This window comes from Gymnodraco acuticeps, unplaced genomic scaffold (assembly GCF_902827175.1).
Source record: "Gymnodraco acuticeps unplaced genomic scaffold, fGymAcu1.1, whole genome shotgun sequence".
Taxonomy (NCBI): Eukaryota; Metazoa; Chordata; class Actinopteri; order Perciformes; family Bathydraconidae; genus Gymnodraco; species Gymnodraco acuticeps.
The window spans coordinates 6,975,030-6,998,671 of record NW_022990238.1 but is presented as its reverse complement, the minus strand read 5'-3'; the positions used below and the strand labels follow the sequence as shown (position 1 = coordinate 6,998,671).

The following is a 23,642-nucleotide window of genomic DNA, read 5'->3' as shown; positions in this document are numbered from 1 at the left end:
ATAAAAATTAAGCCTATTATGAAAGTACTTTATTATTTTTGAAATTCAAATAAATCAAGCACAGAGATTTGAGCTCTGGACTCAAAGTGTCATCTGGATAGTAACTCATGTACTGCAGCTGCAAAAGCGTTTCTCGTCATGATTACAATCTATGGTATAGATACAATTTATCACAATTTACGATTATAGAATAGGTCTATTCTATAATCGTAAATTGTATTTGTTATGTCTTGTATAAATCAAGTTGGTCTTGACCTTTGGACACACGATTGAAGGGCTGGTCTTATTCTTTCTCCAAAGTATTCTAAAGAAAGAACACATTTTGCTTTAATTCAATTATATGTATCTAGTTATAACTAAGAAACTACAACTACGCTATTTCTGTTTACAATGTGAGATTTTTTGCTAACTGCACTATTTCCGTCTGTATTGAAGGCAGCTGTTCAGTCAGTGTCGGCATTTGCTGCCAGTGCCGCCGAGCAGCATGAAAGCGGTCCCAGTGAAACAGAATAAGACCAGAGGTGAAAACTGTTCGCCTTCAAAATAAAATGTGATCTTTATTCAAATATTCTGATTATAAACAATGTGTGTTTTATTAAGAAAAATGATGGATTACAAAGTGGGCATAGAGGGCATTTTGTTTGGAGTTCCAGGAAAACTACTCGGTCACTGTTGGCCTGTTGGCTTGGGTAATTTGGTTAAGTGCAAATGTGTTAGAGAATATGCACCAACAGTTAAGATGACTCTTGCACTGCAGAGGTTTAGCATCTCTCTGCATTTAAAATGTTCGATTTTTAGATCTTGCATAGTGCATATTCTTTAATGGAGTTGTATTTAATCAAATTGACACTAAGAAAACCTAGGAATAGTTTTATCCCAACAAGATAAGATGAGATGGACCTTTTTTAATCCCCGTGGGGAGATTCAGTAGTTCAAACAGCAACAGGGTAAGGATGAAAAACAGGACAGCACAGATTCACACAGGTTAATACAATTAAAGATACAAATAAAACTATGAAATAAGAAATTAATTAAAATGAGCATTTTTACATAGGCTATTTGGTCATATAAACTGCCATACACAACAATGAACACATGATAGTTACATAAGATAGACTTAATTGTCATCCATCTTTATAAAGTCAAGGAAATTATGTAGAGGAACATATTTATATTTGCCTGCTGCGGACAGAAAGATAAAAAAAAACAGGTAGGCCTACAATAAGGATATTTATGTAGTAAGGGGCAAGTAGTCCAAGTAAAGTGAGTGACGGTATAATATCACGTGAGCTGACAGGGCAAGGAGTGGACAAATAGATGGGCAATAATGTTCAGTAACATCTATTGTTGCTGGAGAAATTGGGACTGTTGAATATGAATCAAATCGGATTCCTTTAGTAAGATTTCCTTACCAAAATTAGTTTTAAGATCCAATCAAAAAGAGATCCAAATGTACACAGTAAATAAACAAATGTTCTAGCGTTTCGTTCATAAAATTACAGAGTGAGCAGTTTTCTCTAATGTGAGGATTACGCTAAATATTGTGGCCCGTTTTATTTTGAAATCAGTGAGCGGAAGTGTCGTTGTTGTTGTTATCTCTAGCTTGACAGTTGTGTAAAGGCAATGCAGGGGATTTAAAGGCCGCCAGGGAAGATTCCGCATTTCAAGGAATACAGCCAGCCTCAAATAATGTTGGGAAATAATGTGTGAAACAGATTTTGAAGAAAGTCAATGTAAGCTTTGTTTTTTAAATCACCCGGCTCAAATTTCTGCTTCCTCATCCCCAGTCACTGGACATCTGTAGCCGACTTGCCCGGCTTGCTAGCCCGCAGACCTTCCCAAAATCTCTGCTCCAGAATCACGGATCTCATCAGTTTTTTCTTCTTATAACGCTTTACGAAAGCTACTCAGCATTAAACGGAACCGACCCGAGCATCTGTCTCCGGGTTGCTCTCATAACACTAAAGCTATGACCTGCTAGTCCTCTACTGCAGATCTGACCGCTAGGAGCTAGCATCCTCTGGAGTTGGATGGACCTCTCACAGCATCCCTGCCGCCGGGGAGGCGTTCAAACCCGTCCTGCTGCTTCTTCGCCGGAATGCTAACTAACGAGGAAGTGGCTTTAACATGACGAGGAACAATTTGCCTCTCAACCGCTGCAAGCTTTTAGGTGCTTCACAGACATTTTTTAGATGCCAAATGTAATGACCGTCCCGAGCTCGCACCATGTACGTGGCTGGCCGTGTCTGTCTCCAGCCTCGCGGATGACACTCACACAGGTACCGGCGTTTCAGAGCGAACAGCGGCGGCGCTGATAACACCGTGTTGAGAGACTAGCGCCAAAGCTAGGAGGCTTACAGCACAAGCTAGAACCCCTAAACAACACCAATGGTATCCCATAAGGTTTTAGTCGCAATAATCCTATTAAATGTGTATATAGGTGTACAGTCTGTTTTTTACTTTTTCGGCGGGGTCCTTTTGACGGGGTTGTTTGCTATGGCATATTTGAATGGACCCAGGCTGCTGGACTGGGCGAGTTCACCCCCTCATCTTCAGTTCAACAAATACGTCCTAACGGGATACCGGCCAAGCTCCTCTGTGCAAGACTGCATCAGAAGCCTGTTCTACCTGCACAATGAACTTGGGAACATATACACTCACGGTGAGTACAACAATTCAGCATGAACTGCTTAGTCAGCAGGTGAGATTTCTGTGTGACTTTGAGTATTAACCATAGGTATTAACCCACAGCAGTACTGTTCCTGCGGAAGGATGCCAGCCAGACTCTGCACTAATGCATGGGCCATTTGTGTTCATAAAGGCATACATGACATAACCCCTTCATTTTTGACCATGTGCATTTAAGTTATTCATATTCATATTTGAACAATGGTATTTATTTGTACAGCACCAACAATTGCATCACAGTGTGCTCTACAAAACAAGTGGATATAAACATAACAACTGGAATATAATGTCAGGTTAATATAACAAACTTTTGTCTGTAACATAAGGACTGTTTTTGGCATATTATTGGATTAATCAGTGTTGTCTATAGACTTTGAAACATACACTAATGGTGAAAACCTTTCATGCTTAAAGGTGGGGTAGGTAAGTTTGAGAAACCAGCTCGAGATACACTTTTTGTTATATTCCATGGAATGCTCTTAACATCCCGATAGCAATGAATATCTTAAGTGCTTTGACAACAAATCCATACAAAAATGTCATCTGTGGAAGCCGTAGTACTGTAAAAAGCACGACCAATCATTTTAGCCCGGCTAAAATAACTGGATGGCCTACCTGCCTCATTGGTCATTAGAGGGGCTCTGTAAGGAAGTGGCAGATTTGTTCCGGCTGTGTATTTTCAAATTCTAGCCCACTCGAGCTGGTTTCTCCAAAATGACCTACCCCACCTTTAAGGTTATGTCTTTAAATGTCTTGTGTCCTAGCAACAATCCAAAACCTATAGGTACAAAAAGTAGCAAATCCTCTTGATATAACTTGAAAACGACAGAAACTATTAGGGATTATCATAATAGTTCCAGTTTACTTTTTCTTTCTCTTGATTAAAAATTAGTTCCAGCTCTATCATCTGGTAAAAATTGTCTTGAGCCCAACCAGCTACCTTAAAAGAGTAAAAGAGAGGTCTTTTTTTAAGTACATCTCTACAATATCATCTTGAATTCAGAACTTTTACCAGTACCTAACCCTAACCCTAAAGATACGAGTACCCTTTTCACCACTTTTCCTCAGGCACTCAAAAAGTTAAAAAAGCTGTGTGTGTTCTTTGCTTACAGGCAGAAGTTTGCCTTACATTTCTTTTCTGAGTGGCATTTCCATGTGGTAAAAATGTCATGGTTACACAACAATGTCAATCTGTTGATAGGCTTGATTAATTGTAGTAATATGTTAATCTGTGTAGCCAGTGGTGAGACTGATGTGTCGGCTTGTTTTCAGGCTGATTTCACTGCCAATAGCATGCCCCACAGTAGCAGGACCTCTTAATACCATTGACTGTATTTAGAAATAATACCAATAACAAACATCCTACAGCTGTAGGAAGGTGTAGTACATCATCAGTGTGTTCACAGAGACTCCTGCGAGTCTGACAACTTCCTCATTGTGAAGGTAATTGCTTCACTTCTAACTGCCAGCCGTCACAGAATAAACTGCAGAAGTGATCATCAGGGAAGTGGCCCTGTGCAATCTTATAACACTCCTGTTACGTCAGCTGAGCATGTGGCCTGCAGACACCCTTAACACTATTGCCTATATAAGGCAGTGATGTTTAGGGCAACAAGCTTTTGCCCAGTTTTCTGAACTAAGTAGAAAAGATTCAGAGCTTTGCATGCAATTCATGAGTCTTTTATTGTGTTGTAACATTTTATATAAGTTTCACGAGCTGGTTCTTGTTGACTCTTTTGCATATAAACTAAAAACATCCTGCCCGCAGCTCAGCTCGCAGACTCTTCACTGCGTTCATGGCTTCATAGGAGGTACTCTCTACTGTATTTAACCCTGAATGGGATTCAGCTTGGCCGGTCGGCTCAGGACGAGTGGGGGGAGGAGCACAGATAACACACTTAAAATAGATGTGTTACAGTAGAACGCAATGCCAGTATCACCTGGCCGGGACAAATGCCTTGACATTGGGAACAGCAGAGCGAGCAAAAAAAAGGAATGGAGTGCAGTATGTGTGGCTGTAGAGTGATAAATGATCCTAACAACTGTATGTGTATCAAATGTCAAGGTCTGTATTTCTGCTAACATAGCAGTGAACACATCTCCCTTGCCCAAAAGGGAAACATACATTAAAGCTACGAGGCCATTCTAAATATGTCTCTTAGCTGAATAAAAAAAAAATAGTTAGCCGTGGCTTTGTTTTCCGCTCACAAGGTGACAATGATACGTTTGTGCTCGTCATGTAGATTTCTGCTCTCTTGCAAATTATTCTTGCTGGTGTCTGCACACACTCAGCACTGTATGAAAAATAACATGCACAGGCCTCGAAAGTCCTGAGCTAGATAATCCATCAAAAATAAACATGACACTTTATTGGATTTATCAAAGTTAGTGTTCTTTTTTTGTTTTTGAGCTGATGGCTTTCGGACCAGGTGCACATTACCACAGGCACAAGAAACACTTCTAACAGTAAATAATCCTTCAAAATGTTGTGTTTCACACATTTTAGTGTGAAAAATGTACTGAAGATCTCTAGATTAATTAAAAACATGACTGAGTGCAGCATCTCCCTTTTAAAAGTGTTTCATGTTTGTTTTGTGTGCAGCCCTGACGGGAGCTACACATTGGCTTCATCTTTTACTTCAGTAAACTTCCTCTAACAACCTGTGCTTTCTCTGTTTCTCCAGGCATCCCTTTGGTGTGCTTCCTGGTGCTGCTGCCGCTCAACATCCCCTGGTCTCAGATCAGTGTCACGTGGCTGGGTGTGGTGCACTTCCTGGCCTGCCTGTCGCCCCAGCTGGGCTCTGTGCTCTACCACCTCTTCATGAACCACGAGGGGGGGGAGCCCGTCTACCACACCCTCCTCAAACTTGACGTGTGTGGAATCTGCATGATCAACACGTTAGGTAAGCTCAGTAGATTTCTTCACCGTTTATCATTTTGCTGGCCTTGTGTTATTGCTGATCTGTTTATTTTGAGGGTGGAAGTACTCTTTATTGATTTTCAATGATTTACAATGGAAGTGTTTGGCTCTGAGGTGTTCAAACACTGATTACATATTTGACTACCGAGTAAATTAGCCAATGTAAGAGATGATCCAAGTTGATTATTGATCTATTCATGCTGCTTGCCTATTAAAATGACAAATGCAGTATTTTTACTTATTTATGTACTTTGGTTAAAACAATTTAGATTGCCAATATAAACATATGCTGATGATAATACACTTATAATTAATATTGTGACTTGAGACTGGGGCCGTTTCTCAATCGCGAGGATGCTGGCTTGGTAGTCACGTACTTCCAAGTCACTTCCTTCAGAAACAAAGCAAGTATACTTCCAAGCCACGGCTTTGGAAAACGAAGAAGAATGGAACATGCTAACAAGTGTGTTCTCTCTAACGGTTTCAACATAAACTGTACCGAAAATAAATACTTCACGATGTCTATCTAATTATGAACTTGCTTTACTTTCACGGAACACATTTTTGGTGATAACAAACAAATGTAACAAAGTAACATATTTACCAACACATGTTCTACGCCACTACATACTTACATTTAAATGTGTGCTGCGTCGGTTCAGCCATTCTCCGCAAGGGTTTTTTTAATTGGTCCGTGCGCAAAGCATTGTGGGGATTTTAAGGACGCGAAGTCTACCCATGTGCAGCCTCGAAATGTCCCCCAAACCAAGGACGCGGCCTCAGTGGAATTCCAAGTATGCTGGAGATTGGAATAGTACTTCGGCGGCACTCGATGACGTAGCATCCTTGAAATATTGGCTTGGAGGCCAGTATCCTCGAGATTGAGAAACGGCCTGGATATCTGTGTTTTATAAACTAACCATACAGCTTAGCTCTTCGCGCTAAGTCAAATTAAAAATGAATGAAATCCATCAGTTCTAAGTGAGTTTAATACAACTGAAATGTTTTTAGCTCACCATATGGGTTTAATACATTTATCCAAATTCCTCCAGCTCAATTTTTAATGCACCAAAGTTTCCAAATCTTGAAAACGTAGTTTTATCAGGAGCACACAGAAAACTGCTCAACGAGTTGAGTGCTGTATCTAACACACCAACAGGCAGTGGCTAAACATAAGAGGATGTTTGTTTGTTTGTAGCCTTTATTTAACCAGGTGAAGCTCCTTGAGATCAAAAGATTTCTTTTTCAAGGGTGACCTGCAGGACATTAGTTACACATGTAACATAAAAACAACAGAACAACAATAAGGATGACAAACAACATAATGTGCAGGGTACAGTTTACAAACTCTATTTACAGAGACAGGTACCATGAGTATCAAACAGCATGTCACCCAGCTGAGTTTTAAAATGATGCAGGGGAACCAAAGTGCTCAGTTTTAAACATGTTTGCAGACTGTTCCAATGTAGTGGAGCTGCACAACTAAAAGCTTTCTTCGCTAAGACAGTCCTAGCACTTGGCACATTTAATAAAACAACATCATGAGATCTCAGGCAATATGTACTTTCAATTTGTCGAGAGATCAGAGAGCAGATATAAAAAGGTGGTTTACCCAACATGGCTTTGTAAATGAACATGTACCAATGACTGAGCCTCCGTACAGTTAGTGAAGGCAGACCTGCCTTGGCATACAGGGTACAGTGATGAGTAAGTGCTTTACAGTTAGTAACAAATCTCTGCGCTGTGATAGGCGGCATCTAATTTTTCCAGGCAATAGGCAGGTGCATTCATATAGATCAAATCACCATAGTCCAGCACAGGTAAAAAGGTCACAGTGACTAGCCTTTTCCTGGCTTCAAATGAGAAACAGGACTTGTTTCTGAAAAAGAAACCTAGTCTAACCCTCAGCTTTTTAAGCAGGTTATTGACATGAAGTTTAAAAGTAAGACAATCATCAAGCCAGATACCTAGGTATTTATAACAGGTAACCACTTCAAGTACTTGTCCTTGTAACAATATCTAAAACAGGCTCTGGTGTCTTTTTAGCTTTAGAAAAGAGCATTACCTTGGTTTTATCAACATTTAAAAGAAGCTTAAGCTCAGCGAGCTGAGTCTGAATAATGTTAAAAACAGCCTGTAATTTAACACCAGCCTCCTTAATGGAGGGACCTGCACAGTACATCACGGTATCGTCCGCATAAAAATGTAAAGTAGCTTCATCCACATTTTCACCTAAACTGTTGATATATATGGAGAATAAAAGTGGACCTAAAACAGAACCTTGAGGAACACCATTAGCAATGTTTAACCACTCAGAAGACAGCCCATCAAAGTGAACACATTGGGGCCTTTCAGAGAGGTAGTTCACAAACCACCCCACTGCATGGCTGGATATGCCGATACTGAGTAGCCTCTGCTTTAAAATGTGATGATCGACGGTATCAAATGCTTTGGAAAGGTCAATAAACAGAGCTGCACAACTCTGCTTATTATCCAAAATACTAGTAATGTCATTCACCACTTTCATTGTGGCAGTGATGGTGCTATGTTGTTTTCTGAATCCTGACTGATGTCTAGACAGGATATCATTTATACATAAAAACTCCTTTACTTGTTCACTCACAAGTCGTTCGAGCACCTTCGCCAGAACTGACAATTTAGAGATTGGCCTATAGTTATTTAAAATAGTTGCCTCCCCTCCTTTTAGTAAAGGCAAGACATAAGCAGACTTCCATACTTTTGGAATTGCATTTGTGCTGAGGGAGAGGTTAAAAAGAGTAGTAAAAGGAAGAGCAATAAAATCTGCAGCTAACTTTAAAAAGAAAGGTTCTAAGTTATCCGGGCCAGCCGGTTTCCTAGGATCTAACTTGGATAATGCTTCATGAACAATACCAATAGTTAAAGGAGTAAAACTGAAAGGGTTTTCCAGACCACATTGTTCAGAGTCAAGGATTGGACACACAGTCAGTGACAGAATCAAACAGAGAGCCACAAGACACAAAATGCTTATTAAAGCAATTGAGCATAGTAGCCCTGTCTGATATATTGCCAGATGCTGTGGTAAGGCACGGAGGTAGCTCATTTGGGATATCACCAGTGGAAATCGAATTTATGGCTTTCCAAAATTTCCTAGGATTATTCAGGTTTTCTGTGGTAACTGACAAATAGTACTTTGATTTAGCACTTTTTATTTGAGATGTGAAGCTATTTCTTAGCTGCCTAAAACGTAGCCATTCTACCTCTGAGCCTGATTGCCTAGCCTTAGCCCAAGCATTATTTCTCTCATGAAGTAGACTGGACAGCTCAGCAGAAAACCAGGGATTGTTTCGTCCCTTCACTCTAAATGTACGCAGAGGTGCATGTCTATCTATAATTTTCATAAAACCAAGATAAAAATAAGACCATGCAGTTTCTACATCAGCACACAGATTGATTTTACCCCAATCAAAATCAAACAGATCATGCACAAAACCCTGCTCCACAAAGTGTTTTTTGTCTCTCTTTGTGATGATACGTGGTTTAACCTTTTGGACCTTAGTGTCCCTAATTGTGGCTACAACACAGTGGTCACTCACATCATTAGCAAATACTCCCACAGATGAGTATTTATGTGGAACATTTGTTAAAATTAGATCAATTAAGGAGGATTTATTTGGGGACTTAATATTTGGGCGAGTAGGACTGTCTATAATCTGGGTAAAATTCAAAGAGGTACAAAGGTTTTTAAAATCCTCTGACACAGAAGTTAACCAGTCCCAATTAAAATCACCAAGCAGCACTATTTCCTTGTAGGAAAGTTGTGATAACAGTTTTGTCAATGACGATAAAGAGTCCTTGACAGCCGAGGGGGCCCTGTAGCAGCCCACCACCATGACCTGTTGACCCTTTGTTACCTCAATATTCACGGCTAAAAATTCTAGCTGTTTACTAACAGATTTGGAAACCATATTAGTTACACAAAACTTATTTTTCACATAAATGGCAACGCCACCACCTTTTTTAGGCCGGTCAGTACGATATACACTGTAACCATTTATGTAAATGGATTTATCTAGCCACGTTTCTGATAAGACAATGACATCAGCATCAGTCGAACTCGCCCAAATACGGACAAAATCTAATTTAGGTAACAGACTACGCACATTTAAATGAATTAAACCTAGCCCAGATCTAGATATAAAATCAGCAGGAGTAGCTATTTGACTAATACTGCTAGGTGGACCTGGATTTGGCTGTACATTTCCTGATAGTAACAACAATAAAAATACCAAGCACCTTTTCCTCTTAATCAACACACATACATTGTCAGCTGTTCTAGAGTCACCAGCAAACTTCGCGAAAGTGAGATTAGAGTTTAAAAAACAATTCTGAAGGACCATCGTGGCAGGCATGTGAGAAAGACAAACATTTTCCGAAATGAATGTCCGCGACAGTGCAACCAGCAATTGTGACTGCTGCTCACCACCCTCTGAATGAGCAGTGTCTCTGTACAAACAATATGACCTCTGTGTCACTGTGGCTTGCACCAGGCGTTGCATCGTGCTGAGTAGGGCGCTCCATCTCTGTGCTGACTCTCCTCTGTTTCTTTTCTTGTCTCAGGGGCGCTGCCCATTGTCTACAGCACGCTGCTGTGCTACCCGTTCATCCGCACTGTGGCCCTGTTAGTCTACATCCTGCTGTCCAGCCACGCCATCTACTGCGCCGTCACCGCGCGGAGCAGCATCCGCCGCCTGCGCTCCTTTGCCTGGCAGGCGCTGTTCCGCTTCTCCTTCTTTCTCCTGCGCGGGGTGGGCATGGGTGGCGGTAGCCCCACCTCGCTACGCCACTTCCTCATGATGGATGTGCTGGCCGTGCTGGGCGGGGTCATCAACATCACACGCATTCCGGAGCGTTTCCGCCCTGGCCTCTTTGACTACTGGTGCAACAGCCACCAGATCATGCATGTACTGGTGGTAGGCTCCATTCTCTACCTGCACTGGGGTGTGCTGGACGACCTGCTGTGGATCAACAGCTACAACTGTCCCTCAGACTGACCCCACCCCCTCACAAGGAGCACTAGGATCTAAGGTTCAAGGACCTCTGAGGGGAGGGGGGTGTTTGCGTAGGGGAGGGGGAGGAGGGGTCATCAGCGCGAACTAATGCAGCGAGGTGTTGTACGTGCATGTGTTCACCTCATGCACTCAAATTCAGAATGTTCATATCTACATCCATCTAGGTACTTTTTGCCAATGCAGGCTAAAGTATGTCAAGTTACATGCACAAGCATTTTGACTGTGTCTTTTCATAAACATGGACACACAGGTGTCTACGGACACACACATAAACACACTTACGTACACACATACAAACACAGGTGTATACGGGCAAACACACTTACACACACAATGGTACATTTTAAACACTAAATATAAGGACTGAGTATTGAACACTATGACGTCTTAATTAAAGGTTCTAGTAAAGGTTAGGCTGAGTTTGAAGCCTTAGCCTAATAACAGAAGTTTTCCTAAAGCATTAGTTAGTTTGGTTGGTGAAGACGGTTCTAGGCTTGAAAATATCACATGCTCAGATGTCACTGTTGCTACCTATGCAGCACATCTATATGTCATGCACATCACACACGCAACACACACTCTCAGACAACCTCACACCTTTTTCTTTTGTACTACATGTATATATACTGTTAGTGCTGCACAAAGCACTCATAGAGTTTCACTACGTCCAACTGACAGAGTGTTACTGGACTGGTTCTTCTGTCCCTGTTTACTTGTTTTTTTGCCACTGCCTCTTTTTTCCTGTGTCGGTCTGATTTGTCAGTAATGTCACATGATGACGAGGAAATTAAGATCGGTGCGGGGGTTCATTCCTGAGGTTGCTAGCATGTTAACAGTTCACTTGCTTTAGGCGGCACGTGACTGGTGCACACATTTTAAAACTGTGTTGTTCAGAGGCATTATTGTTCACCAAATTTGCTTTGGCGACTAAGCAAAGTCCTATTTATTGGTTTACATTTGTAAAAATCTGCCATTGTAAGGACGATTGTAACCACTATTTATATTTATTGAAGTTGAGGTTTTATAACTTTGAAGTTATAAGCTGCGTTCAAATCTTTTATGCACACTTGTTCTGGAGAAGAGCCTTCCTATGTGCACTTGAAAATCACAGAACAGATATGAACAGGCACTATGATGATAAATATCACACTGAAAAAACACTATATATATATATATATATATACGTAATTACGTATATATATCACTGAAAGTTAAAGGAAAGTTACATTTCCATATTTTGTTGATTGTAATTGTTAATTCCTAAATAATTAAATATCTTTACACTGTAACTGACTATTGGAACATTATGCACAAAATACTGTTATGAACTGTTTAAAATTGTTACGCGTTTTACTCAGTTCTATTAACTTACAGATACAGGTAACATTGTGTTTCTGCCGGCTGTTTAAACCAATCACTGCTGTGCAGGACGACAGATCAAGATAGAGGTCAGAGAAAATCTTCAGTTTTATTCTAACTGTGCACATCCAGAGGATTAGCTCCTCATATATTCTCCCTACACACCTTTTCCAAAATGATTTTTGACTTCTGTCCCTCAGTAATATTGTTAAAAATGATGTGTCTCTATGCATTGCCATTTACAATAACAATCACAATAATCGGCAAGCAAAGCATTCTTACAGAATAGGAATATGATCTTAGATTTTAAGGATGTTAGGTCCTTTTTTTTAAGTTGAATGAAAAAGTTTTTTATGTATTTGGATGTTTGCCTGTACACTGACTCTTGATTGATGGATTATAAGGGTCACTCACTGTTGCCACAGAATGGTGCACTTTATTACCAATATTTATGTGTTCTTATTTAAATGCGCGGAATATGCTCTGCAGCTGGATTTATGTTCTGTGAGTAGATATGTTTTACCTGAATAGAGGTTAGGCACTATTTTTAAGAGCAGAGTTGTGTTGAACTGGCTGAGAACCAACCGGAATGAACCCCTGTCCCCTCCTCTTATGTATCAGTTCTGTGTGAATGTCCATGATTGTTTTGCCACTGTGTTCCTCTGTGGTATCTCAGGCACTACTCTTGAGTAAAAGAAACTGTTGCTCTGTTCCTTCATGCTCGAGACTAGTGGTTGATTTATTTTCCACAGGCTGACTTTACTTTCTTAATGACTTTGCACTTGTTTCCCATGCCAACAGTCACAGCTGCCCACTGACTAGTTGCCAATCCCGTCAGACACACTTTATCTTGCCAAATTAGCAGAGATCGAGGTGTAGCACACCCTCTGCTTCCTGTGCTAACACTGACTCATAGGTGAAGACAGATTTCACAGGGTCTTAATCACGTACACAAGTCCCAGACTGCGTCCTCCCCACCTCCCCTTGATTAAAAGTCAGACACCTAATGTCTGCTAGTTTCACTCTGACCCAGTGATAATTACCTATATAACTGTGGTACAATGTAAAAACTGAAACTAATGTGTTATTGGCCACTGAATGAAACTGAAAAAAATATGCATGAAAGTAGCTATAAAACAGATGCTGATGTCTCATAGTGTTCGGAAATTGTTTGTTTATTGTAGCCATCCGCAGGCCATGTCACTCGCTCCAGGAAAAGACTGTGGGTAGTGGGAGGTTTTCAAAGATCAAAAGGCATAACATCAATTTCAAATAAACTGCACTCTTCATAATTCTTAAAAGGGCTTCGGATTAAAGTAAATTAGAGTTCTGAAACATTTAAAGTCCATATAAATAATGTAAATACATGTATGTAGATTATATATACATACAATGCAAACGATATACCCCGTTTAATTTTCTTTGGATACATACACAATATGTTAAGGGAATAAAATATAGGATAAGAAGAAATTGGATTTTGCCTCACAGAAGCGGCTGCTCTCTATCACAGCCAAGGGAAATATGAGTGAGGGACGTTGCTCGATGCTGAGCTTCAGATTAATATCCAAGATGTGTGTTTGCTTAGATGTGTCCATATGTATGTGAACACAGAAAATAATGGTTTCAGTGCTAATGTAGAGTTGTTTGACCTTTTTGTGACCCTAACTAAGAATGCATTGATTATTTAAATGTACCACTTTCTTTATGTTGGTAAGGAATTATTTGTTACTATTGTGGGGAATCTTGGCAGGCATGTGAATACCTCGTGACAACCACTGGTCTATCTATGCATTATCAGCCGAAGGATACGTAACAGTGAAGTCCGTTTTTGTGTTTGTTTGAAACAGCTGATACGCTGTAACGGAGGGATTTGCGCCAACATCCTGGGTCTCCCACTTCTCAGGGTGCCATAACAGTAGCTGTAACATTCAAGGCCTGTCCTCTGCCGTCTGAAACATGGCTGCAAGACCTCCATTGACCTCCGCCTGTCCTATGTGTCCAACTTGTTCATATTAACTGGGTAACAGATTGGACAGAAGGGACAAAGATGGTGGAATATTTCTCAGAAAACCATGTTACAGGAGTGAAACCTGGCCAGACAAATGTTGTCCTTCTGCTGTGTGTTAAATGAAAAAATTACAAGATGTAGGAACACATAACTAACATAACAAAATTCATTTTTTAATATAACACAGGTGCCGGATAGCCTGTTAATGACCTGTTTATAATCGACTACCTGTATTGTTATATTCTAATTATTCTGATAACTGTAATTCTGTGGATCCTAATAATGACACTGGTCAATGTGTACAGATAAAGAGACAAGCCCTTTTAGGATGAAGGGAGATTTCTGGAGGGTCTGTCTGTTATAATCATTTCATATGTGCAATGTCACATTTTCTAACTGACAAAGGAGTAAGCGTGGCTCCATCTAGTGAAAGTTCGTGTGCACTGATGCAGGCATTATTGTAGCCATACTGCAGGCAAATGAAAATAATTGACATTGTGTAATACTGTCTGCGTTGGTTTGCAGTTACTTTTTATTTATATTTCCTAACCATGTATGTTAACGTGTGTGTATGAGCTCTCCTGCAGAGTCCACACAAGCATTACATCTGTTGTCAACATTCATTTCTCCCTTATGCACTGACGGGGGCTGACTGCATCCCCAGAGTGCCTCATTATCCGGTGTGTGTGTGTGTGCACAAACACATTTTGTTCCTGTGCTGTTGTTTCACTCATGTGTCAAACATCAGTGTCCTGTGTAACAGACAGGCTCTTGCACTCCTCAGTCTCCAGCAACGATTGTGCAATAAACTGAAGTCTATATTTTTAAAACTGGCCATCTCTTTCATCCATGTTTCTTTTATTTAGAGGTGTGTGTGTGTGTGTGTGTGTGTGTGTGTGTGTGTGTGTGTGTGTGTGTGTGTGTGTGTGTGTGTGTGTGTGTGTGTGTGTGTGTGTGTGTGTGTGTGTGTGTGTGTGTGTGTGTGTGTGTGTGTGTGTGTGTGTGTGTGTGTGTGTGTGTGTGTGTGTGTGTGTGTGTGTGTGTGTGTGTGTGTGTGTGTGTGTGTGTGTGTGTGTGTGTGTGTGTGTGTGTGTGTGTGTGTGTGTGTGTGTGTGTGTGTGTGTGTGTGTGTGTGTGTGTGTGTGTGTGGCAATGTTATTACGAGGCATAAAAACGTATTTCTCTGAGCTCTGTAATAAAACCTTAGTACAACTTAACCTCATCTCTAACAAGTAAATTAGTTGTAATTGCACAGGTTAATTAAAAGTTATAGCCCAGGGTGAGGTGTTTAAATAGGTGTTCCAGAAATTTTAAATTGCCTGTCCATAACTGGCAAGAGACATAATTGTCATAATTGAAGGACCAGAGGGTGATATACTGACTTTGTATAGGCCATACCCTCAATCTTACATTTTCCACAATGAAATGTTCTTTGTGACTCTCCTGGCTGACTTCAGACTTAACAAGACTTAATTCACAGCCAAAGTTAACCATGAAATTGTTGATGTGCTTGAAGTTAAAATTGAGTTTATTATTGGAACTGTAATCGGAAATGTAATATTGGTTCAATTATGAGTCAGGGTTAGTGTTTTGTGCTCAAAAACTGCACAATGTGAGAGAAATCCGGAAGGTCTACTTAGTAGACTAAGTAGGCCTCCACTATAATATACTCTACACTATCATGTTCTTTGATATAGGCATTTGGTTCAGTACATTTAATGAATAAGAATAAAACATTTCAGTTTTTCTTCATCTAAACCTTTCCTCAGGTTTCATCCCTCATTTGCAATATAGCGATTCTGTGTAATTACGTCCTGATTCTGCTTTTATTGACACCTGAAACAGACTCATCTACATTGTTCTCACAATTCTTGATATAATATTACAAAATGATCTCATAAAACGTACACCATCTTCCCCTTCTTCGGCTTTTCAACCCCAAAATGTCACGCAAGACACCTCCCACTTCCACCTTCATTTGAAAGTCTCACTTCCTCCATGTCCTTTTGAAATGTACTTTAACCTACTGTCTCCTCTAAGTCCTCATTCTGGTGGCAGGGTGTTTGGTGCTCTGCCGAAACTCCTTCAGCTGAATCGCTCCCACACGACTCTCAGGTAGGCCTGCAACATCTGTCACACAGTTTGTTTACACGTACAAAACAACCGTGGGGATATTGTTTCATCTATATATGATAGGTCAAAAACAGGTTACGATAACAGAATGTCGTTGATTTGAATCTAGCATATTTGATATATCATGTTCCTCATGGCCTGAGTTCAGCTGTTTCAAGCTAGTGAATTGTTCCCATCACAACAGAGACAGAGAGAGAGAGGTTATTGACATGCATTTAGGCTCCTAATAAAATTACAACTCACTCTATAAAGGATAATTAAATTAGGTGCAGAGAGCTAGAGAGGTCTTGTGATGCCCATGCAGCAAAGCTGTTGTGCTCCTCTGAGTCTGAGCTTAGGCGTGGCTGCAGATTTCAGGAAGTAAAATCTACAAATGGAGGTAAAGCTAAACCTATTCTGTATATTTTATGGAGTTTCAAGTTTTTTTATAGTTTTTTTTACAGTTTTACAGTTAGTATTGACTAGATGGTGCATTATTTGATGCTTAACACATACCTCCTCTAGCAAAGACTACATTTATTGTATGTTACTTTGCTTTCCACCTGTGGGAAAATCGATGAGAGCATGATTATGTGAACGTCAAATATAGCAAAAAAAAGAAAGATTGGTGGTTTTGTTGCTCCCTCTGAAGGAAGTGGTGTAACTGCAGCTTTGGGTTACACTCTTAGGCTTAAAGAACGTGCAGCCTAAATCATGTAAATAGTATTGTTATCTTTCTGCTGTTGTTTTGTACAATTGCTTTCTGCATGAACAATTATTAAACCAACACAGACTTCCAAATTAAAGAGTGATAATGGGACAGAGTAGCAGTTACAAACAGACTAGAGGAAGCAGTTGTGAAAGCCTTTGCTTCCTCTTTTTTTTAGCTATCCTCTGTCGTGTTCTTCATCTTTGTCGTCAGTTTAGTGTCTGTCAGTTTATTTCTACATGAAATCTACAAGCGTAAATATAAAAGGAAATAGTACAGGTAAGGTAACTCTTTTTGACATTAGTATTATATGCAATCAAATGAGGTCGTTTGGTGTGATTTTGAAATGCACACCAATAGTTTGCATTGCAAGAGACTATTTTTGCAACAGGTTTCCTGCAAATATAAATCTGCCTTTCTCCTTCTGTGCCTGTCCTCATAATAACCCTTGCTTTCTGTTCAGTTCACCATGTCTAGGAAGGTTGTGAGGTCCAGTAAGTTCCGTCACGTCTTTGGCCAGGCTGTGAAATATGACCAATGCTACGATGACATCCGAATCTCTCAGATGACGTGGGACAGCAACTTCTGCTCCGTAAACCCAAAGTTTGTGGCCATGATTGTGGATGCCAGTGGTGGAGGAGCCTTCATGGTGTTGCCCCTGAGCAAGGTGGGTCACAGGAAATGCTTGCATTGGCCAAAGAAGATAAGAAAACGAATATCTCGCACTTGTACTTCTCTTCATAACATTTAAGGATGTGTTAAACATTTCAGATGCTGTGATGTGTTTTTTTATGCTTATATTAGACATTTTCAATGTTGCCAGTCACCTTCAAACATTCTGCTAAATAAGGAAGTTTGATGCCGACTTTGAGTCTTTCTACACGTCACACGCTCTGCTGTTGAGAAGTTTTCACCATATTAGGAGTTTGTTGTCAGCTCAGTCAGGGCAGGATGTGGCTTCAACGTAGTTATTCTTTCATATGGTTTTCTTCATCGCGTTTCTTACTGTCAGGTATCTGCAGGTCTTAAAAAGTTTTGAAAGCTTACTTTCAGTTTCCCCCAAAAAGAATGCATTAAAAAGTATTTACATTTAATTTACACTCATTGATGTTAGGTATAAAATGTTTTTATATGTGATTGTGGGCTCTCAGAAAATAAGTTGTTCTATGTGTCAAGCCATTCATCCATTTTATTCAAATAAGACCAGGTCATGTTTTTTTATCTGTTAAATCGTTTGTTTTATATACTGCTGGGATGTATTGAGAAAAAATGCTATAGTAAAATCATTTGAGGCCATATTGTTACTGTATCATACTTTCATATTATGGCCGGTATGACAGTCAAAAATGAACTAATACACATTCAATGGTAAAAGTATTCAAATAACCTAGTGAACCCTGCAGAATACACATTAGTCATGGTCTTATCTCTCCTGTAGTATAAATTCTCATGGGATAAAATGTGTTAAGGGACCAGTGGGCATGACATTGCAGTCGAATACTCATTCTGTTATAAAATGAATATTGTTGCTAAGATGTTTGTCTAATTATTTCTTAAGGATCAATGACTTGAGTTAAGGTTTCTATTAATAAACCAATTAGGTAAAGAACAACCTCAGACACATAATGGAGCCAGATATCATTGACACATTATGCAGAAAAAAGCGCTTAAAATGTCTTTACAGACATTTCAGTCAAACACATAAAACATACATTTAATATTTAATTTGCCCTGGATGAGTCATGGTGTTTTGAGGGGCAGCAGCTCAGAGGAGCAGAGGAGCAATGGGATTATATCTCCTTGGCCCTGATCTCCTCTCTAACCCAGTTACTAGACATTAGAAGTAATTGGAGGCATAGCTGTGGTATTTGTATCAGCTGACTATCAACTATGTTCCACCACCTTGACAAAATCATCAAGTTGTTTTACTCCATCCTAGTTGTGTGTGACCTTTAATTCCCTTGGCTTTAACGTACACTTTTTCAATCTGTCTTGATGTTCCTCTCTCTGCAGACAGGACGTATCGACATGTCCTACCCCACTGTGTGCGGACACACAGGGCCGGTCCTGGACATTGAGTTTTGTCCTCACAATGACAACATCATTGCCAGTGGCTCTGAGGACTGCAGTGTCATGGTATGCAGTACTACTCTCTATCAGAGTCTTAAGTTTGATCCTTCAAGTATTTCAGATATTTATTCATGACATGATGTTGTATTGTAATGTTACTCTGTAATGTGAGTCTATATTGTTTCCATGGAAAATAGATTTGGGAAATCCCGGATGGCGGCCTGACCTCGCCACTCACAGATCCTGTTGTCAAGCTGGAGGGTCACTCCAAACGTGTTGGCATCCTGTGCTGGCACCCCACCGCCCACAATGTGCTGATGAGTGCAGGTACCGGCTGAAACCACAGGAACACCTGCCATCAGAGCTGTGCTTACATGATCTGACAGAGACCTCCATAATTATAGCAGTATATGTTAATCCATTATGCTTAAGCAACTGTTTGTGGATGTAAAAATGTAAAACCAGCATCTATTTCATAGCAGTGATGCTGTTTGGAGAGTACTTCTATTCAAACATGTTATTTTAATGAGGAAGTATCCTTTAAGCGTAGCACAGCTCCATCATGTACTACTTCAGACAGTAGCACCAGCCTCACATCCTGTATTGCTCAATGCATGTACATGTGAGTTCATGCAAGTCCATCTAAGCACATGCTGCAGTTTGGAGATGCCTAGCAGGAGGAAACAGGGTGGTATAAGGTCACAGATGTTTTGTTAAATTAGACTTGCACCTTTGTTGAACAGGAAGTTATCACAGCCTCATTTTGTTCCCTCTGAACACTGATCAACAGTCTTGGTGACACTAACTTCAGTTAGCATCATTACCAGAACTACTTCAACACAACACACTGCTGCTAAATAATCCTTCCAACAGCTGAGAGCTCCTAGGCATGGGCAATGTGGTTGAAATTGATTTTATTCAGGATATTAATGTTAGATAGACATAATTGAATAATAATAGAGCTCTGACCACTGCTAATATACGATAAGTAAATTAATTAATGGCAGCTAGCACAAAACAAAAACAAACCATCAGAAAAATACATTAAATACTAGATTTTAACTTTGTTTTTCTTTGTAGCCATGGCAGCTATTATTGTAGAAATGTCAACATGTCACCTAATTTGTATCAGAGGATATTTCAGGAAAGAACACTGAAACTTTTAGGGAGGTCAATGCCAAAGCTTTCATTATTTTAGCTGAGGCTGAGTCACTATCGCAAGTCAGTGAAAAAGACAAAACAGTGTTTGGGATGATAAAATATGGCACAATATTACAAATATACTGGAATTTAATTGAATTATACCGTAATTGAATAACCCTGTATTGACCTAATGTGAAGCCACACAGTGGTCTTATTAAGCACTTCTGTCACTGGTGTGTCCCTGCAGGCTGTGATAACGTGGTGATCCTCTGGAACGTGGCTCGTGGGGAATCAGTGGTGAAGATCGACAGCGTTCACCCTGACCTCATCTACAGCGCCTGCTGGAACCAGGACGGCTCCCAGATCCTCACCACCTGCAAAGACAAGACCATGCGGGTGCTGGACCCACGCAAGGGCACCGTGCTCCTCGTAGGTTTTCCTGCACTTAAGATGTATTTTTTTACATTAAATAAAATGATCTGTCAACATCTTGAGTAATATTCACCTCATGTCGTAATGAGTAGGACTGCAACTATGGATTACTTTCATTACTGATTAATCTACCGGTCATTTTCTTGATTAACAATCATTTCCTCCATAAATAAATTATGTTTTCAGTTTATCAGACTTTCTAAAGATATGAAGTTTACTAAAATATAAGGCAAGTTTATTAATATAGCACCTTTCAACACAAGGCAATTCAAAGTGCTTTACAAAAATGAAGGACATTAAGAAAATGGCACTTAAAAACAGTCATTAAAAGCAAATATATAAATTAAACATTAAAAGAAAATACATAAATAAAAGTTACAGTGCAGTGTAAGATAGAGAAAGATATAAGAAAGACAAGGAACATTTGAAAGGCTTGAACCAGCGTGCTGCTGCGTGCTGTATTTTTCTATCAATAGACTAATTGGTGAATTATTGTATAATATGGAGTGATATTTTATATGAATAATAGGTTTGAGATTGTACCCAGAATGTACGAGAATATGAATAACTGTGTCACAACTTCCATAGCTCTGTCTATCAACTTGTACTGTGCTCCTCCTCTGACCTCCAGGAGAAGGAGAAGACTCATGAGGGCTCTAGGCCTGTCAGGGCGGTGTTCTTGTCCGATGGGAAGATCCTCACGACCGGATTCAGTCGCATGAGTGAGAGACAGGTGGCGCTGTGGGACCCGGTGAGTGTTTCAGTCAACCAAAGTCTCTCATTTACAGACTTTTCTGTCTTTGGCTCAAAATCCATTTCACTTCAATGAGATCGATGATTGTTATTCCGATCCCCTGAAGACATATTTTATAATCCTTATTATTTCTCTACAATATTAATTTTTATACAAAATTCATTGCAGCAAGCAAAGTTATTGTTTGATTAATTTCAGAAGATGAATGTGAAAAAACTTTTCTGCTCTGCTCATACATTATGCTAAAAAATAGTGAAGCTCAAAAGGTTTTTAGGAAGTCATCATATCCCAGTTGGACTTTAAATGCTCATTTCTAAATGTTAGTAATATATTACTCATCTGTTATTTACAGCTGAATTTACAACACTGCTGTTTCACAACTGCCAGCTAAGGGCGTTGTTGCTTTGCAATATCCCACATTAGGCTCAATCAAATAAGTCCTTGGCTTACCTGCAAATACTCAAGCAGACGTTTTTATACATAATATTACATTGCATATAATTAAACGTACAACTCTTTGTGTCTTACTCTCTTTAACAGAATAACTTTGCAGAGCCACTTTGCCTGCAGGAACTGGACACCGGTAGTGGCGTCCTTCTGCCGTTTTATGACCCAGACACTGGCGTCGTCTACCTCTGTGGCAAGGTTAGAATGAGATGTTGAAACGACTGTCTTTCTGTGTCTGTCTCACCCACAAGGACACACAGCTGACTCACATATTGTTTTCCCAGGGGGAGAGCAGTATCCGTTACTTTGAGGTGACAGATGAAGCCCCTTATGTCCATTACCTGTCCATGTACAGCAGCAAGGAGAGCCAGAAGGGGATGGGCTGCATGCCCAAGAGGGGCCTGGAAGTCAACAAATGTGAAATTACCAGGTACATGTATCACTTGTTTATAATGTTTATGTTACCATGAGTCAACTTCCTCAACAGAAAACATTATCTTAATTTAGACCAACCTAAAATATGATCAATCATTTCTTCCTCCAGGTTCTACAAACTCCACGAGAGGAAGTGTGAGCCCATTGTCATGACCGTGCCACGCAAGGTACAATATACACTACTTGTACTTTTATCAGTCAAAATCTTGTTGTGGGTTTTTTGTGTTTTTCTGTTCTTAACTCTTTCCCTCTGTGCCTGTGCAGTCCGATCTGTTCCAGGAGGATCTGTACCCGGACACCATCGGTCCTGAGCCTTCAGTGGAAGCTGATGAGTGGTTTCAGGGAAAAGATGGTCAGCCCATCCTGATCTCTCTAAAGGACGGCTTTACAGCAACCACCAAAGCTAAGGAGTTCAAAGTTCACAAGAGTCTCCTGAAGACCACGTCTGCTTCTGCTGGGAATCAACCAGATAACAGCGGGGTGAGACATTTAAAGACAAACATCCTCTTACATTTAGGGTTCACACTGTTTAAAGTTGTGGAGGTGGAACGTAATAAGTAAACTTAATCAGGTAACGAGTTGAAAACATTTAACTTTACTTGAGTATTTCCATGTTATGCTACTTTATACTTCTACTCAACTTCATTTCAAATTAAATTGATTTCACAGCTTTAGTCACCAGTCTTGTCATTCAATGGTCAACTTAAACATTAAATATAGTGCATTTAGATACATGTGGGTACAAGTAATGAAGTATAAATCAATTAAAACAAGCTTCACAATGTCCTACTTACACATTAGGATGTACGTTTATTATGATTAAATAACACAATACATATAGGAATATATCTCACATGTGTAATGCTTATTTTACTTTTCATACTTAAAGTACATTATTGATAATTCTTCTCTACTATTAAAATCTTCTTAACTTGTGCTTAAGTATCTTTTTAACTTTGTTATAGAAGTAAATGATCTGCATACTGAATAGTACATTAACCATTTTTATTGCGCTGGAAAATCATGTCTTTAAAATTAGACCCACAACAGCAACAAGAAAGCAAATCTGGTCGTACCCAATCTTACAATAAATGTGTATTCAAACATTCACCATCACATCCTAACTCTTTTTGTGTCCGTCTGTCTCTTAGGAGGTTCAGTCCTTGAGGAAGGAAGTGAAAGACCTGAAAGCAGCAATAGAGGAGCTGACCACCCGTATGAAGGAGCTGGAGAGCTGGAGAGAATCAAAGTAGAGGAGTTTAATAAACATGGAAAATAAATTAAAAGCAAAAGACAAGAGAGAAACAGTGGAGCAAAGGAAGACCATTGGCTGATTACAGTGAGACAAAGGGAGATACTGAATCTACAGGTGTAATGAAACTTCTTTGGCATGAAGCTTAATTTGTTTATTTGGTTTGTCTGATCAACTTTTTAAATTCCTATTTTAATATATGCTTTTAGTTTCAAATAAAATCCTCTGTATTTTCAAAATACTGTTTCGACTTTTTTTG

At 39.7% G+C, this 23,642-nt stretch overlaps 2 protein-coding genes across 3 annotated transcripts; both read left to right on the top strand.

The window, feature by feature from the left end:
* The first annotated feature begins 1,573 nt into the window (after nt 1-1,573).
* paqr4a (progestin and adipoQ receptor family member IVa) lies at nt 1,574-14,864 on the top strand. The gene is made up of 3 exons (XM_034220291.1): nt 1,574-2,662; nt 5,373-5,591; nt 10,208-14,864. Exons 1-3 carry the CDS (start codon nt 2,389-2,391, stop codon nt 10,639-10,641), a joined length of 927 nt encoding a protein of 308 aa, XP_034076182.1. The 5' UTR covers nt 1,574-2,388; the 3' UTR covers nt 10,642-14,864.
* Nucleotides 14,865-16,011: 1,147 nt separating this feature from the next.
* Nucleotides 16,012-23,622, top strand: coro1a (coronin, actin binding protein, 1A). 2 transcript variants are annotated; one of them, XM_034220063.1, is made up of 11 exons: nt 16,012-16,144; nt 17,314-17,517; nt 18,864-18,986; nt 19,118-19,247; nt 20,311-20,492; nt 21,127-21,246; nt 21,790-21,894; nt 21,981-22,126; nt 22,241-22,298; nt 22,396-22,611; nt 23,283-23,622. In XM_034220063.1, exons 2-11 carry the CDS (start codon nt 17,320-17,322, stop codon nt 23,382-23,384), a joined length of 1,380 nt encoding a protein of 459 aa, XP_034075954.1. In that variant the 5' UTR covers nt 16,012-16,144; nt 17,314-17,319; the 3' UTR covers nt 23,385-23,622. The 2 variants fall into 2 exon arrangements, with proteins under 2 accessions (XP_034075954.1, XP_034075956.1); XM_034220065.1 differs by lacking the exon at nt 16,012-16,144 and adding an exon at nt 17,018-17,129.
* Nucleotides 23,623-23,642: the final 20 nt, after the last annotated feature.